The sequence below is a fragment of the Eubalaena glacialis genome, chromosome 5, assembly GCF_028564815.1.
Source record: "Eubalaena glacialis isolate mEubGla1 chromosome 5, mEubGla1.1.hap2.+ XY, whole genome shotgun sequence".
Classification (NCBI taxonomy): Eukaryota; Metazoa; Chordata; class Mammalia; order Artiodactyla; family Balaenidae; genus Eubalaena; species Eubalaena glacialis.
In genome coordinates this window covers 122,566,730-122,584,904 of record NC_083720.1, presented here as the reverse complement: position 1 = coordinate 122,584,904, position 18,175 = coordinate 122,566,730, and the positions used below count along the sequence as shown (strand labels likewise).

At 36.6% G+C, this 18,175-nt stretch overlaps 1 protein-coding gene across 1 annotated transcript in view; it reads left to right on the top strand.

The window, feature by feature from the left end:
- Window positions 1-561: 561 nt before the first annotated feature.
- SMARCA5 (SWI/SNF related, matrix associated, actin dependent regulator of chromatin, subfamily a, member 5) overlaps window positions 562-18,175 on the top strand; it is a 45,077-nt gene continuing 27,463 nt past the window's right edge. The window contains exons 1-9 of the mRNA XM_061192569.1: window positions 562-1,184; window positions 4,384-4,458; window positions 9,208-9,374; window positions 11,772-11,872; window positions 13,368-13,468; window positions 14,241-14,420; window positions 15,582-15,737; window positions 15,836-15,967; window positions 18,071-18,139. Of these exons, the coding sequence (XP_061048552.1) occupies window positions 1,008-1,184; window positions 4,384-4,458; window positions 9,208-9,374; window positions 11,772-11,872; window positions 13,368-13,468; window positions 14,241-14,420; window positions 15,582-15,737; window positions 15,836-15,967; window positions 18,071-18,139 (1,158 nt within the window). The 5' untranslated portion in view covers window positions 562-1,007. The remainder of the gene's footprint in view (window positions 1,185-4,383; window positions 4,459-9,207; window positions 9,375-11,771; window positions 11,873-13,367; window positions 13,469-14,240; window positions 14,421-15,581; window positions 15,738-15,835; window positions 15,968-18,070; window positions 18,140-18,175) is intronic.

The window sequence follows — 18,175 nt, the reverse complement described above, 5'->3', positions numbered from 1 at the left end:
GCTTACTTTTAGCATGTAAATTCAGAGGAAATATCGCCTAACTCTACACCGAAGAGTAGAAGGAATTTAGAAATGACTGATATAGCTAACATCTGATGACAGAAAAATAAAAAATCACACTAACGGGCACTTTTCCTTATACAACAAAACAGTGAGACGTCAACTGGGATAACCACAACGTCGTCAACACAGTGGCGTCACGCCTATAAGCGGAGGCGGTTAAAGTGTTAAGGCCTGCACAGGCCTCCATGCTGCAGTAGGCGGCGCAAAACCTGTGCAAATTTTCAGGGAGTGCCGCCGATCGCTGCCAACCAGAGGAGATGCGGCCTCCGGGGACCGTGTGCCATTAAGAACGCCTGTAAGACTGCGCTCGCGTCTTGCCTGGGAGCCGACGCACAAACTTACGCCTCCGAGCTCTCCCTTGAGGCCCCGCCCACTCCTTGCCCTTGAGCTTGCTGGGGGCCCCGGAGGGGGAGTGGCCAAGGGCGAGGAGGAGAGAATGCGCATGCGCAACTGGAACACAGTCATGTAGCCAACTATCAATCTCGCGAGTGTTGAAAGTCGGTGGCGTAGGTAGTAGACCTGGATGCTGGCGAGATAGATGATATCTACCAGAGGAAGAAGAGGAGGCGGCGAAGTCACTGCCCGCTCCCGGTCCCTCTTTCGCTTTCCTTTCCTTCTCCCTCAACCCTCCGCCCTCCAGTAAATCAGCCCGCCTTCCCTGACCTCAGTGACCCGGGTGACCCCGCCCACTCTAGTCGACGTGATTCCCGCCGTGAGGTAAAGCGCCGGTGGAACCGTGAGCCCGGCGGAAGAGGAGGACGACGAGAGGGGGAGGCTGCTGGGCCTGGCTAGGGCTCGTCGCGGAGCCGCGGCGAAGGGGGCGTTCAGGTGGTCCTCTCGCTCCTCCATCAGCTCATTGCGACGTAGCCTCCCAGGCCTAGGCCTCCTCCTCATCCCTGCCGGGCCCGGCCTCTGGCAGCAGCGGGTGACGCAGAAGGAACATCATGTCGTCCGCGGCCGACCCTCCGCCACCCCCGCCTCCCGAGAGCGCGCCTTCCAAGCCCGCAACCTCGGCCGCCGGCAGCGGGAACAACAACAGCAACAAAGGCGGCCCCGAGGGCGTCGCAGCCCAGGCGGCTGCCTCTGCGGCCACCGCCGCCGCCGCGGACTCCGAGATGGAGGTGAGGGCGGCTCGTGGCGTGGGGAGAGGGCGGGATGGGGAGGAGGAACTGGTTCCCTCGCCTCTGTGTTAGTGATGAGACGCAGAGCCGAACTTCACCCCTGTGCACCCAGACTCGGCCTCGGACCCTTTGGATCCGAAATGATGCTCTCACCCTTGCGCCCTGTGCCTAGCCTATCCCAGCCGACTCAAATGGATCTCTGGCACTTCACATTTACATTATTTGTTTCTTTGGCGAACCTTGCCAAACCCTCGAACGCTCTTATTAGACACATGTTCTTGATTACTGAGGCCGAGTGGGATCTACCTTTTTTTTTTTTTTTTTTTAAGCTAGGCTCCCATAATTCCCTCGCCCATCTCTGAATCTCGATTTTAGTTTCCACTAAACTTGGGGGGAGGGCGAGGGAGATTTCCCCTTAGGAACGAGGGTAGATGGGCGGGGTGGGGAAGGCATTTAAAAGGAGCGCCTCCGAGCACTCGGGCCTCCTTTTCTTCATCCCGGTCCTTGCGGGGGAGGTATCTGTTCCGGGCAGAAACAATGGCGAGAGCTGGATAGCCGAGGGCGCGGTGGGGATAAGCGGGGCGCAGCTGCTCCCTTGGAGGGAGAGGAGGCTCCTCCCAGGCACTGTTCCATGGGGAGGGAAGTGACCAAGGCGGCAGCAGCTGTCTTGAACCCCCATCTCTTTTGGGGGGGGTGATGGATGGATGGATGAATGAAGTAGTGAGTCAGGGGCTTTCAGACCAGCGCAATTCCTCTTTGGGGGCCTTGGCCTTTTTTTTTGAAAATTGGTACCTTTCGCTGCCGAGTCTGTCTTCTGGGCTGGGGCTGGCCGGCCAGGGGATGGTGACAGTACTGCGGGGGTGGAAAGATTGGGGAACTGCCAGGCGGGTCTCTTGGGTGTGCTCCAAGGCTTTGCGATGTCTGGGAACAAAGTGATTGCTTGCTCCTTCCAAATTTTATTCTTGGCCTTCAGTCTGTTTTGAGATATTTTATAGTTGCAGCCCAAAGATTTCTGGGATTTTTCCATCCTTGGACAGATTGAGCGAAGGTAGTACTGCTCTAAAAATGAACGTTGCCGCAGAATTAATAAGGAAATGGTAGCGCAGTTTACCATTGAAGCACTTGGCGCAGTAGTTTTATTTGGGCAACAGCGGTCTAATCTAGGGTGAAGTAACATGTTACTAGTTTTTGAAAGAACTTTTAGGTGACGGTGGGTTTTGGTGGACTAGGACATCTGGTGTTCTGTAGTTTTCAGTGACTTGAGATTTGTTTCAAATTAATATCTGGTGTTGCCTATTTTCTCTTTCTTTAGGTTTTAAATGGTTCTTTTGCATTCCCAGGGTTAACTTGGATTCCTGCTTCATGGCTTAAGGGGGTTTGAAGTTTGACACTAAAAGCAATTGTATGTAAATACGCAGTTCTCTGCAAATTGCTGTCCTTAGTTGTCCTCAGCTTCTCAAAAGGGGCTGTCATTCAAATGTTGGAATAACAACCAAAGCCTCACAGGAGGTGTTACGGAAACATCAGAAAGCAGAATAATTTAAAGCCTAAACTAAATATTTTGGCTTTCAGTTGCTATTTTTAAGTTAAAGTGGAATTAAAGTTTAACTATGAATATTAATGTTACAAGTACCAAATGGTGTCAGTGGTATTTTTATTTGCCAGATGGGGAAATTGAGTCTTCTCGTAAATAGAACCTGTGATAGAACCCACATCTGGCTCTGAAGCTGACCCTTTCCCCGAATATCTTGCCCTTTCATATTCTTACAAAAAAGGTGTTTGACGATTTCATTTATTGAAGAATGACTGAGTTATTTTTACCTTCTTAGAATAGGAACATCAGTAATTTTATCAATCTTTTTACTTACTAGTTTTAGTTTTTATTTTTTCCTTCACATTATAGTGTGATTTTTCTTTTCTTGGTCTTTTAATTTGGGTTTTTCCAAAATCATTTATTTTCTGACAGAGCCCACTTTCCTAGAAATATTAGCTAGCTTTCCTATGTATTAGGTTAATTTTTTCTTTTTGCTTGGTACTGATAGGTCACGGAAGCAGTCTCATTTTCTGTTTATTATTGTGATCTTTTTGGCAATGTGGATGGGGCCTGTCTTTGTTCATCCTCATTTTTCAGTATTGACTCGACTGATAGGTAGGTACACTATATACCAATAACTGTATGACCTCAAGAGTCCTAAATCCAAACCTTTTTTTTCTTTTTTTAGTTAAAACTGTGAAAGAAATAATGACTGCTGTTGGAAAGCACATCTTATTTTTTTAGGATGTATTTGACCTTTGATGGTATCCCAGTACCATTTTTTGAAGTAGGCTAGGTTGGTGGCTTTGTCATTTTTACTTGTGGAGACCAGAGATTTGTGATGAGTTTAAGGTTACACAGGTTCCTACAGGTCTTAGCAATGAAGTTAGACTTGAATTTGGGTCAGTTGACCTCTTAATTTTAGTGCTATACCAGCCCCATCCCCCCAACTTCTTAATCACAGGTAGCTTTATTACAGTATGTATTGCCACACACAGATTAGTACATCATTAATTAAAATTAGACTTTCACCAGCTCTTCTTATGTTCTTTTAATGGATGAGTGGAACTTTGCAGTGTAGTTGTTGCTGTTATTTTGTTGTTTGTGGCGTTTTGAATGTCAGGGTGAATAAATTTGCAAAAATAGCACATTTATTTCCAATTAAGGAATCAGATTGTACTTAAAGGGTATTCACTTTAGGCTGCATGATGAATTTTTTTAATTTTCCAGAAGATGGGAATCAGCGTGACTAATGCGACTTTCCAGGTGTATATTTGTGTAGCAGTACAGTAGATACTGCAATTTTATGATTAAATGGGAACGTATTTTCTTCACATTTTACACTGTTTAATTTAGCTTCATAATTTTTGATTAGAAAGCGAAACATTTGCTGAAAGTAATTTTGTTCTAGGATGATGGAGATAATAATCTTGTGTTTCAGTCTTGGCAATAGCCATGCAGTTTATGTATTTGGATTAAATAAGTTGTTATCATCATGGTATTTTTCATCAAGGTTTCCTATCAGGTAGGATGACAGCCATTTAAGTATCTGGGAAATTTGGGACAGGAGTGTATTACTTTGAATGTGTTTTGGGCAGAAATCAGTTTAATAATGGTGTGTTGAGTATTCTTGAAGAACAATCCATGATTTTTCCCTCCTACCAGGAAGTATTTGATGATGCGTCTCCTGGAAAGCAAAAAGAAATCCAAGAACCAGATCCTACCTATGAAGAAAAAATGGTATGTTCTAGGCATATGAAGAGTTTTATATAAGTTTTTATTAGGTGATTAAGTGTACCAAAATTGAAGCACAGATATCCAATTTAAATATGTATAACGTGGAGTACTATAACTTTTGTACCTTACTTGACTTACTTGACTATGTAAAGCAAATATAGAAGTATTGCATGAATTCACATATTATGTAAATATGTGGGTTATGCTAACACCCCTTTTATTTTAAGATTTAGCATTGGGAGTGAGGTGAGTTAAAGACCAGAGAAGTAATTATTCAAGGTAATGTTTACTTTGCATGTGTCTAGCATTGTAGTCTACTGGTTATAAAGCAAATAATACATGCTCCTTGCCTACAGCCTTCTTATAATATGGATGGGATCTTTACAAAACAGAATATGAATGTTATACTTGAAAAATACCCAGCTCATGTTTCATATCCTCTTAGGAAACTTTAATTTACCCTGAGTTAACCAGTACCTACAAAGAGCTTTAAATTTAAATTGAGATCAATAATAATGACTAATAGTGAATGATTATTATGTAGCAGGCCCCGTTCTAAGTGCTTTGCATGGATTAAACTCATTTAATTGTTCTGAAGTCTTAAAAAGTTAAAATAGCATGTGTAATAATAACACCACTACGCAACACAGTGTGCTTCTTAAGAGTGGGGACAGTGTCTTCATCTTTCTGTCTTCAGCACCCAGAACAATATCTGGCACATAGTAAATTTTAACCAGTCTTACTTTCCCCTTGTTCTTGACTTTCTCTTCAATATCAATAAATGTTTCTGAATCTCTTAAATAGCTTCAAAATCCTAAAAGTATGCACATGTGTATATGTATACACATATATAATGTGCATAATACATATTGCAATATGTAAAGTAGAAATGTTGTAATATTCTATATGATTTCTATTACATTTATATATGTGTATATCTGTAACTGTCCTGCTGCCTTTCTTTGCTGTCAAACTTAATTGGAGAAAAAGATATATTTTCCAGCTCTACTTTTCCCATTCATTCCTTTAACCCTTCACAACTTAGATTCTGTCATTAATACTGTACTAGTGATTCTAATGGCCAGTTCTTTGGCTTAATTGTAGTTTGATTTTCCTTGCTGTCACTTGTGTTTGACACCATTGACCACTCCACAGAATTTTTTCTTGCCTTGAGAGACCTTTTTTTCCTTGATGATATCCTATTTACTTGACTATTCCTTTGTCCTTCTCATTACATTCTGAACATTTGTTCTTGGACAGTTTGATCCTTGTCACTGGTTTTCATCTGCCATCTCTAAGTGAATACTTCAGATGCCTCCAACCATTGCATTTTCATTTGTTTGTTGGACATTTAAGTCCCTTTGGTACCTCTTATTTAGGAGTATCCAAAATTGAATTCCTTATCTCTACCCCACACTTCTACTTAGGATTATCTCAATGAATGAAAGTTTCTTTTAATAAATACCCAAGCTGTTGCAGTACCTCATAGTTTTAATAGTCTTGGCAAATTTAACTTCATAAATATTTCTCTTATCTTTTCCCCATCACCCTAGTTCAGTATTCTTCTGTTGCATGAATTATTGTGTTGACATCTTTATTTGGCTCCTTTCTCATACCTGGTTTCTTCCACATCTCTTTGTGTTTTTGCAAAGTATATTTACAACACAAATCTGATTATATAATGGAGGTTTTCCGTGCTTCTTTACAATGCTTCTCATCTTCACGGTTCCCTTTATTGTAAATTTTTTCTCACTTCCTACAGATTTTTTAGTCTCCTAGTTTAATTTCCTTTTTCAACATCATGATCTTGAGAAGCAGTTTTTTTCTAAGCAACTTCTTTATCATCTGCTAGATCCTATTCATAGGTAAGTCTTGATATCCACTCTTCATTCTTGAACCCAGGATGCTGAGTACTGCTTGAGAAAACTAAAATAATAGTGCTGATTGGTACCGGAATAAGTTTATGGCTTTTACTGTCTTTGACTTTCAGTATTTATTGCTCAACAATCCCATTTAGCCATTCTAAAACTTTGCCACTCTGATTAAGTGTTCTACTCCTTTTCTGCCACACCCTCATTTTCAGTCTTCCTCCACAAAGAATTGCAGGCCCATCATCAATTTACTTCCTCTCTGTTTCCAAGCATGTATGGCTTATACTGCCCTGGTCATTTCCTTCTGTCTCAGAGAAAGAAGCTTTTTCCAAGGCTATTGATTTTAATCTTCCATTTGATTTTATGATTCATTTCTTTTAGGTTCCTGATCTTATTCTATTGTTTCTACTTTTTAGGAAGCGATTTTTCTCCTTAAACCTTTTTTTTTAAATTGAGGTATAGTTGATTTACAGTGTTGTGCCAGTCTGTGCTGTACAGCAAAGTGACTCAGTTTTACACATGTATGCATTCTTTTTTTAATATTCTTTTCCATTATGGTTTATCCCAGGAGACTGGATGTAGTTCCCTGTGCTATAGAGTAGGACTTTATTGTTTATCCATTCTAAATGTAATAGTTTGCATCTACCAACCCCAAATTCCCAGTCCATCCCTCTTCCTCCCCTCCTCCCCGTTGGCAACCACAAGTCTGATCTCTGTGTCTGTGTGTCTGTTTCCATTTTGTAGATAGGTTCATTTTCCTTACCCCTCTTTTAAGATCTCAAGTCATTTTTATCTTAACCTTCTCATTTTTTCAAGCAACAAGGTCTTTGCCTGTTATTCCCCTCAAACCTTTGCCACACTTCTACTGAAAGCTTATTCTTTAAGTGTGTTCTGAACTCGGTTTTTTTGCAACTAGTTTGTAACCCCACCACTACTTGAGTCAATGAGAGGATTTTGGAAATTATGGAATCTTTTGTAAAGCCCTGGTGAAACTTATATTTAATTCTTTAAGGCAGTAGTTCTCAAACTTGACCTTGTAGAAGATAACAGGTCTTGGATATTTTTGGTCTGATGGATCATGAACCACACTTTGAAAAAATACCATCTTAAGACATCTAGAGCCATTAAAGGTTTTTGAGCATTAGAGAGGTGTGATAAGGTCTAAGAATTGGGGGGACCCCCTCCCTTCTCTGTTGAAACTTACCTCTGTTCAGATTTTCGTGATCTTCCTGGTTAAAATTTCAGTGCTGCTTGCACTTGCCATCACTCTGCTTTATTTTTACTTCTGAGTATTCATCATTTTCTGACAGTCTTACATGATTTACCTATTATGTTCTGTTTTCAATATTGGACTATAATGAAAACTTCCTAAAGAAACAAAATACCTTTTCTGGTAGACACACAGAAGTATTTTTTGAATTGAATAGGTATTTATGAAGAAAATGTTGATTTGAAAATGTTTTTAAAGAAGTGAAGAATACATATTCAGTGATTTGAATACTGTAGAGTAGCTTTTACTTTAAAATATCTAGACTCTGACCTATCTGAATTTATTTCCAGAGCTTATTTATCTTGATCCATACATAACTACAATAATAGGTAGTCTTTTTTAAGTAGCAGCATCTTCTCATTGCATGTTCTTGGCTTTTGTTTTATTATAGATGTATTAGGAAATGAAATTGTGAGAAATACATATATGTATATGGATCTCAGTTCAGTACTTTAAAACAGTTTTTTAGTCTTCAGAAACAAACAACTGAAGCTTGTCATCTATAGGACATTACTAAGGAGAAACATGTTGACCTGTTGTTAGTTGTATGGATTGGGCTACATTTGTGATCCAGTGAAACACTGTCACCCTGTGCCTTCCTGATAGCAAATTGGGCTTCAGTTTTACCTTGGTATGATTTTAAAAAATTATGTTTTCCTTTAAAAAATACATAGTTTTTACAACATTATGATGTTTGACTATCTCTGGTGTTTGCTAGGTAAAATATTGTTTTGGAATTCATTCTAAAATTGACATTTTAAACATTTATAGGTAGAGATGTTGAGTTGAGTAACTGGTTTCTCTGTTTATTGAACTCTTGTCTTCTTGTTTCTCCTTTTTTTAACCAAACTGTTAGTGTGTCTGTAAAAAGTCTGTTGTCTAAAGCCTCTAGATTTCCCTTGTTTATTTTTATAAAAACTTGATTTCAAGATCTTAAATGTTTTTTGGTTTAAATTCTTCCATTTTCTTTGTGTGATAATAGGGAACATTCAAAGCAGCAGATCTTAGATATGAAAATAAGAAATGGTATTAAGAACTGCATTGGGTTGATGAATACTTCATGAACTTAATAGATGTTTTTCAAGCCTGATAGCCTTTTAAAATTTGAAACATCCTAACTGATGAACGACCAATGCATTTTTCCCCCTTCTGAATAAATACACTTGTATGGCACAATGTCTTTTGATTTTTTATTTAATATTTTTTTGTCAACTGTATTGAAGTATAACTGACACACAGTAGTTTTATGTTTATAATTCAGTGAGTTTTAGCAAATACATGCAGTCATTTAACCACTTTACAGTCATGATGTAGAACAGTTCTTTGATCCCCAAAACTTTTGCTCCTGCCCTCATCCCCTTGCCACTTCAGATCTGCTTTCTACGAAATCACTACTTAGAATTTCATATAAGTTGGATCGTACAGTATGTGGTCTTTTATGTTTGGTTTCTTTCATTTAGTATAATGCTTTTGAAACTCATCTGTGTTGTTACCCATAGCAGTAGTTTGTTCCTTTTTATGTCTGAGATTGTTGTGTGGAGGCATGTTGAAACTTTGATTTCTGAAGTTGTATTAATATTCTGATAAAATGTGTTTTAAAATATTTTGCAGCAAACTGACCGGGCAAATAGATTTGAGTATTTATTAAAGCAGACAGAGCTGTTTGCACATTTCATTCAGCCTGCTGCTCAGAAGACTCCAACCTCACCTTTGAAGATGAAACCAGGGCGCCCACGAATAAAAAAGGATGAGAAACAGAACTTGCTGTCAGTTGGCGAGTGAGTAATATTTGGTACTTAATAGTTGAAGCAAACTTATTTTTGGTAGTCTTCATTAGGAGCATAAAATCACTTCATTAAAAAAAATTATTTTGGTGCTGTTATTTATTTGGCCTGATTGGCTTGGTAGGATATAGCCATACATGTATAAATAAATAAAAATTTGCATAATGCTTTATTTTTATATGGACTGAATAGGGAATTCAGATGTATTCCACTCCTTGGAGTGGAAACAAATGCAGAGGTTAAGCAGCCTATTTAACATCACCTAGAAGGAATTAGAATAATCCAGCTTTGAACTTAGATCTGACTTGGGGTGTGCTCTAGTCTCCTAAACCACATAGATGCATTGAGGGTATTGCTATTATCTGAAGTCTGTGCTTGTGTGTGGATGTTGTGATGATGTATGCCACGGCAGTTTGTTTAAAATTTTTGTTACATACTTAGTTTTCTTTATATAAATTGAAGTGTCAAGGTGTATGATGACACTGTTAGGTGGTGGTTCAATATGTGTAAAGTAATTCTTATATGTTGAATTTATAAATTCTTTTTTAGAATTTGTGCTGGTTGGATAACTAAGATGTTCAGTTTGTAATCATAAATTTAGGGCAATCTCAGCTCCCTGGAATGGCTATATGTAATTTCCAAAGTGAAAAATGAAATGTGATCAGTAATTAAAATATGCTAGGTTATCTAAAAGAGGAGAGTACAAACTGTTATCAACACTGTTAAATTTACTACACAGTATACAGAAACATGGAAGTATTAGCTCTATCTCGAGGGCATTATCATCAAAAAGCATATTACCTTAATTTTATTTGGGGTATTCTACTCATCTAATATGTCTTTTTGCTAATCCATTGTTTGTAACCAAAGTGCTTTTGTTTTAATACATATGAAACTTCATGAGAACTTTGCAATTCAGATGTATTTAAATTTTTCAGACTTGAAGTTTGCAGCTGTTTAAATAGTGTCAGTCTCATGCTCTGGAAATGCAGACTACTGTAATGGATATTGTTATGGGGTCATCAGTATGATGGCATGAGAAGAAACACTTCTATTAAGAGCCTGTAAGATGAAGATACCATGTAGTAAATAGATAAAAAATTGTTCAGCTTTGATCTTATTAGTGTTGGTGAAGAAAAGGAGTCTTGGTTAATAGATTTCTTTTCTACCCATTAAACCATCTTAAATGGAAAGTTAGCTTAAGTGAAGTAATTAGGGTAATGGTACTGTCCTGTCCTTCAGTATAGTACATATATGCTTTTTTTCCCCTTTCCATCATCCAGTTAACTATCAATGATGCCTCAATTTGAAGTAATAAAGCATATTCCAGCTTTTATCTTCAGTTTTAACAACTATAATAATCAACTGTCTTGATAATATATTGTGAAGGAGATTTTATAAAAAAAAAAAAAGATGTTAAAATTCTCAGTTTATGGAGAATAACTTGGGGTTGGGGGGCGGGTAGATCTTTGCACTAAGTTTCATAGGGTTGGAATGCAGAGAAGCACAAGAAATAACACGTACACTAAGACCTTCTGATTAGAAGCACATAAAACAAGCAAAAATATCCTTGCGTTTTTATTGCCTTGGCCTGCATTTCTGAGGAATATTTCTCTGTCTGGGAAGGCTGATTATCCTCTCCCATCAAGCATGTAGTTTTGGTAGAAATAAGCAATAAGTTAGATTTAGAGGTCACAAGAGTGGAATAATCTACTGTTTTCTAATTTAAATGAAAATATTTGTTGAAAATATGAAGATATAATTGGAAACTTGAGAATTGGGAAGTAAACAGTTTTACTTACCTGAGTCCTTTAGAGATTAAGAAATCTGGCAATATTATAACTGAAGAAAATTAGTTTTTAAGTGGAAGTATCTGATTCTCTTGGGATGTAGAATCTGGGCAAGTGTATTTAAAATGCTTTGAGTAATTCTGATGAATCTAGTTAAGAGTCATTGCTTAAGCCCAAAGTCTCTATTCTGCATATTCTGCAGCTTTTGGTGAAAGCTGTAGTTTTAAAAATGTGACTTCTGGTACTATTTGAGGTCGGGGGGGCAAAATACTTAACTTTAAAATGCAAATTATGAGGTTTTTCTGACTGCATATTTCCTTGAAATTAGATTATCACATTTATGTTTATCAGGTTCTGGTTAACCTAAGGTATTACTCTATTTTAAAAACTGTATGTATATCTTAGAAAACCATGTAAAACATTGCAGGTTTAAATTTACTAATGATTTCTACTGTTTACATTTTTAGTCTTAATTTACATGCCTGTTAAGAAATTATTGTGTAATCTTGGTCAGCCTCTTGACTATTATGTTGAAATAGTAGCTGGTAGTTAAAATTAAAGCCAAAACTCAAATCACTTGATTTTATTTTAAACTTGACAGCTATCGGCACCGAAGAACAGAGCAAGAGGAGGATGAAGAATTATTAACAGAAAGCTCCAAAGCAACCAATGTTTGCACTCGATTTGAAGACTCTCCATCATGTACGTTACACATATTTAATTACTTGATCTCTGAAACATCCCCTTTTGAGATATACTTTGGTTAATGTTGTGGATTTTTCTTGGCTGTAATTTATAAATGGAATTTTTAGTGATCTTTTGAAATTTATTGATAGTGAAATGAACTTCAGATATTTTTTGGATGGAAGCCACAGTATATTAGTATGATAGTGGTGCTGTATTTCAAAGGGTCATAAAACGCCATTGTGCTTGTTGTGGCCTGAATGTATATGTAAAACTGGGAATGAAGTTTGCCTTATATTTGCCCCAGATAAGAAGACTAATGTGTACAAAAAGGCACTTCATAAAGACTTCTTTTACTCATCTTCTGATTTTTCTATTTGTTTTAAATTTTTTTCCAAAATGTACTTGTTATTAAAGGTTTTCCCAAAGAAAACTTGGTTAACAAGGTTTAGGTTTTACCCATCTATGATCTTGGTTGTCTGGTGGCACGGTTGTCTTCACTGAAGCCCAGCGTTTTTTTCCTGACCTCCTTTCTCTATCTCACTTGATGACAAGTTTGTATGATCATAGTGGTTGTGAGCAAAAAAAATTTGTAATAGTCAATATAGGGCGTATAGTTTGGATTTGTTATCTTAATAATTAGCAAACTGAACTTCAGGGAAGATAGGATTTGGTTAGAAATTCAGCAGGCTGGTTAAAGCGTGTACCTCCAGATTGTTTTTTTTTTGCTACACAGTACGCAGTTTCCATTTCTTTTCATGAAGCTAGAGGCCAGAACCAGATTTACAAGGAGAAAGCAAATTTGAATTATTTGAGTTATCTCTTTCTCACATTCCTACATTGTAACTAGTTTTCCCAGCATTGATTAACTTTTCATCTCAAAGCAGTGTTTTTCAAAAGGGATGGAGTACAGAATACATAGTTTTTTAAAAAGTTGGGTTATTTATGATCCATATACTTAGTAATTATTCTGGGGTGGGAAATATGTAGTAAACCCTGAAAGAGGTACAGTTCCTTTTTGTAGGACCCCTTTGGAAAAGTAAATTAAGGAAGGGTAAAGGAAAAACAATCTCTTCTAATTCCTATTTCCCCTTTGTTAGGACAAAAACAAAATCCTCAGAGAACCTTTATTTAGGTCATCAGGGAAGGTGAAAACGCTTGGTTAGAAGCACTTGTAGTGACATTGAAAAAGGAAGTAGAGAGGCCAGAGAGTCTCTAGGACCAGCATATGGGTAACATAGGAACTGAGTGATTGAGATACTCTGATGCCTCCAGTCATGTTTCCTGTACTCGGTTGTCTTCCATATCTGTCATCTCCACTCCAGACCACCGCAGCTACCTCCACTGATTTGAAACTTGCAAAATTCCCATTCTTAAGACCTAGTAAAGAAAGTACAGTGAGAATAAACATGTGTAGGCCCAAGTTAAACCTCTGAGTATCAGATGGAGGGGGAGCTTCCCACCTGTTTTTATTGTCTTTAAAATGTGCATGTCGTTTTTCTTTTGTTCGTAGATGTAAAATGGGGTAAACTGAGAGATTATCAGGTCCGAGGATTAAATTGGCTCATTTCTTTGTATGAGAACGGCATCAATGGTATCCTAGCAGATGAAATGGTATGTGTTTGATAGCTTTGTACAAGTCCACATTTTATAATTTAAAACCTTATACATCATTAGATTTATAAAAGTTAAGGCTTGTAACATATAGTTTATTGATTATACTCTAGAACTGTTAGCAAACTAACCCTCTGTCAAACTGATAAAAGCTCACTTTAGTTGCGTAAGTGGGATCTTATATCTATACTTCAGCCTGTGAGGAATTGTTATCTATGAAAGTGTAATAAATTTAAAAATAATACATTTTGAGAAACATGCCTTTGGTTGACTTTTATAATGTAATGATTTGGCCATCTCCCTTCAATTCTACAAAATACAGGTGGTGGGGTCAATTGAATGTCATTGAGAAATATTTTCTCCATGATGGTAGCTTGTATAGTTCTATCCCGTAAAACATTATATCTTGTTTACTATTTACTAGTTATGTAGTGAATGTTTTATGTTTCCCTATAGCTATAGTGCTAAGACAGTTGCTTAGAGAAAGTATGGAGTCAAAAGAAATAGGTCTCAATTCTAGCTCTGCTAGGTGACCTTGGGAAAGTCACTTAAATATCTGGGCCTTATGGAGATGATAATAGTACATCCTTCAAAGACTTGTGAGGGTTAAATGACATAACACTCGTAAACTTGACACATATCAAGTTTTTGCCATTTGTTAGCTGTACACATAGCTTTACTTTTAAATGTTTCTGTATATGTTGGGAAGTATGAATATGGAAGTCTGTTTTGTTTTTGTATTTCATTGCTTTGTGTTTATTTTATCTTTCAGGGCCTGGGAAAGACTCTTCAAACAATTTCTCTTCTTGGGTACATGAAACACTATAGAAACATTCCTGGTCCTCATATGGTTTTGGTTCCTAAGTCTACATTACACAACTGGATGAGTGAATTCAAGAGATGGGTACCAACGCTTAGATCTGTTTGTTTAATAGGAGATAAAGAACAAAGAGTAAGTTTCTCATATTTCATTACATTTTTGATATTGAAAGAATTTGAATTTAGGTTTGTGGGAGGGGGATAACTAGAGGAAGGATAAAAGGAGAGAGAAAGGGTCCAATAATAAGCTTGGTCTTCACAAATATTAGTAATTTATAAATGGAATATTTTTTTGATGGTTAAGATTTATACTAGGGAAATGGAGTTGTAGACTGTAGAAAGCTATAAGAATATAGTTGTTTTCTCCTGCTTTCTGGGGGTAGTTATAAAATCAAAGGCTGTGTCTCATTCTAGCAGCATTTTCTTATTTTTAAAAGAAGTTTTGAGTGTGTGAGGTGGTTAGAAATTTAAGGAGCCAGATTTTTAGATTGATGTATATAATGGTAATAGTCATAGAATAGTAATTTGTAATAGTAAATAATAATGTAAATAGTAAAAATGTAAATAGTAACGTGATAAGTTGGTATGATATCTATCGAAATAAGTTAAAATATTGATAAGTTGGCACATACTTTTTGGAAGAAGATATGGAAACAATGACACTGTTAAGAATATAAAATTCAGATTAAAAAATGTACTCATACTGTATTGAAGGACTATGTACCTAATTTTGTTTTCCCTTTATTCAGATATCAGTGATGACTCTAGATTTCTTTTCTCCCTTTTTGTATTCTAAGTTACAAAATTGCTTATTATGCTTTGAAGCCCAATTGTTTAACCAGTCTTTGCTTTAGTTTCCTCACCTGTAAAATGAGAAAATTAATAACAATGTCTTAATAGATCTATAAACATAAAAGGAATGAAAATGCTTACTGCAAACTAGCCTTTAGTCCTTATCTATCTTTATGTCAGAAAACTCTCTATCCTTTCCTAAACCTATGTGCTAAGAATTTCAGCACCTAGTGGAATCAAGGAAAGAAGACATTTTAAGAGTTAGTCTGTTGACTTTTGCACCGAAGAATTTTGTCAGTTGGTTTTTACTAAATGGCTCTGACATGATTACTTCATGGTTAATGAAGTTACTTTGAGCTGGTTCTAGCTGCTTGTGTACTATAGATGACTCTTCTTTTTACTATACCCACCCCTTTTACATAGTAGATTACATCCTTGTCATCAGTAAATTTAATGTATAGTTTATTTCTGCATGATGTAAATTTTTTCTTTTGCTACACAGGCTGCTTTTGTCAGAGACGTTTTATTACCAGGAGAATGGGATGTATGTGTAACATCTTATGAAATGCTTATTAAAGAGAAGTCTGTTTTCAAAAAATTTAATTGGAGGTACTTAGTTATAGATGAAGCTCACAGGATCAAAAATGAAAAATCTAAGGTAATTTGATATTTAGATGTGCAAATCATTTGTACCTTAGTTTAGAATTTGATTGATGTACAGAATATTCATTCTAATGATGAATTTGTTTGTGTTAGTTGTCAGAGATAGTGAGGGAATTCAAGACTACAAATCGACTATTATTAACTGGAACACCTCTTCAAAACAACTTGCATGAGCTTTGGTCACTTCTTAATTTTTTGTTGCCAGATGTCTTTAATTCAGCTGATGTAAGTATTTCTTATTATTTTCTAGTTGGAATAATGTTTTTTAATACTATACATTTTTGTAATAGAACTGGCCTGCTTCAACAATCAAACAAATGAACTCATAGAAAAAGATCAGAGTTGTGGTTACCAGAGGCAGGGGGAGGGAAGGAATTGGATGAAGCCAGTCAAAAGGCACAAAGTTTATTGTACTTATTTATCTTCCACTTATAAATAAGTACTAGAGATGTAATGTACAGCGTGATAAATGTAGTTAACGCTGCTGTATGTTATACATGAAAGTTGTTGAGAGTAAATAACAACTAAGAGTAAGTAACAGTAATAAATCCTAAGAGTTTTCATCACAAGGAAAAATATTTTTTCTGTTTCTTTGATTTTGTACATACATGAGATGATGGATGTTCTGTGAACATTGTGATGATCATTTCATGATGCGTGTAAGTCAAATCGTTGTGCTGTACACCTGAAACTTACGCAGAGCTGTGTGTCAGTTTATCTCAATAAAACCAGAAGAATTAAAAGAATTGGCCTACCTTTCAGTACTACTTGAGATAATCATTACTTTTTCACGCCTTTAGGTAGTTAGCCTCGTGTCACCTACCAAGTTTTGTATGCATCCTGAGAATTTACTTTTGTGCCTTTTGATTTTAGTCTTATTTTAGAAATCATGGTTTGTTCTCTCTGGAATGTCATAGATTCACATTCTTATTTGGTGGTCCTGTTGGCCTGACATTGTTTCAGTGGCTCTAGGTGGACTGCTTATGTTTTTAAGGTAGTGCTCAGGGTATTCCCCCAAGTGAATTTGCGTACTTCATGTTGCCTGTGTTTTAAGTCCCCAGGGTGCTATCTCCCCAAGATGGCCTTCAAGTTCGGTGAAATATGTCTAGCCATTCTTTCTTACGGTCTAGCAAACGTAGAACCTAATCCTTACCTTTGATGGATTATTTGCAGTGATAGAAATGGTTAATTAACTATTTGAACTGTTTGTTGTACTTAGGAACATAATGTACATTATGTCGAGAGTCTGTGCTTATTAGTAATTTCAGTTTTTTTGTTGGACTAGAATTCATTTTTGACCTTGTGTTCCCATTGCTGGAGTGTGTGTGTGGCTTTGAAGAGCTTATTCAAATAAGTTACAAAAAGGTGTTAATTTTGGTTTGTTGTGTTAAGTAAGGATCATTTTAAGAGTAGAGAAAATTGTGTTCTTGAAAGACATTTAGTCAGTGTCATCAAGCTACTTTGGTTCTGCTTTATGTATTTTGATTTTGTTTTTGAGATAATTTTTTTCCTACCACATTGACACTTTCATTTGTTTAATAATCTCTGCTAAAGCTTTGTTTTAGTTAACACAGTGAATTCTAAGATTATGTTTACTAACAAAGCAAATACAGTTGACCCTGAACAATACAAGTTTGAACTGGGCGGGTGCACATTTTTTTTTTTTTCCTGTAGTAAATACTATAGTTCTGCATGATCCACAGTGGGAGGGCTGACTCTAAGTTATATGTGGATTTTCAACTGCATGGAGTGTTGGTGCTCCTAACCTCTGCGTTGTTCAATGGTCAGCTGTATATAATAAATATGCTAAAGAGGTAAGGATAGGGAAACTGTCCTTGTTCAAATCCTACCCAAATACTAATGAAATGCTGGTAATCTCAATTTCACTTTTAGTAAGTTTAATGAAAATTGACATTGCTCTAGAAAGCTTGTGTTTGAGTAGTCTGAATGGTCTTTGAGAACAAACCGTGAAGTGGTTTTAATTTTTAAGGTTTTCTGAAACTGAAGAAGGATATTTTTTCAAGGGTATTGATTTTCTAATTCTATAAAACTTGGTTTCTAACAATTTTCTTTTCACTATGAAACTTGGCATCTGGATGTTTTTGAGAAAAATGTTAAGGAAATAATATGATTCTCAAACTAGTTCTAAAATTAATTGCTAACAATAGCACACATGAAAAATAAGGAATTGAACTAAATGATTTTTGCGGTTCACAACTCAAATATTAATTTTAGAAATTATTGTTATATGCTATATAACTAGCATAACAGGGTATTTGTAGTTAATATTATCTCTGATCTTAATGTATTTTTTGTTTGTTAATCTAGGACTTTGATTCCTGGTTTGATACAAACAATTGCCTTGGGGATCAAAAGCTAGTTGAGAGGCTTCATATGGTAAGTATTTTGGAGTAGAGTTAGAAAGCATATTTC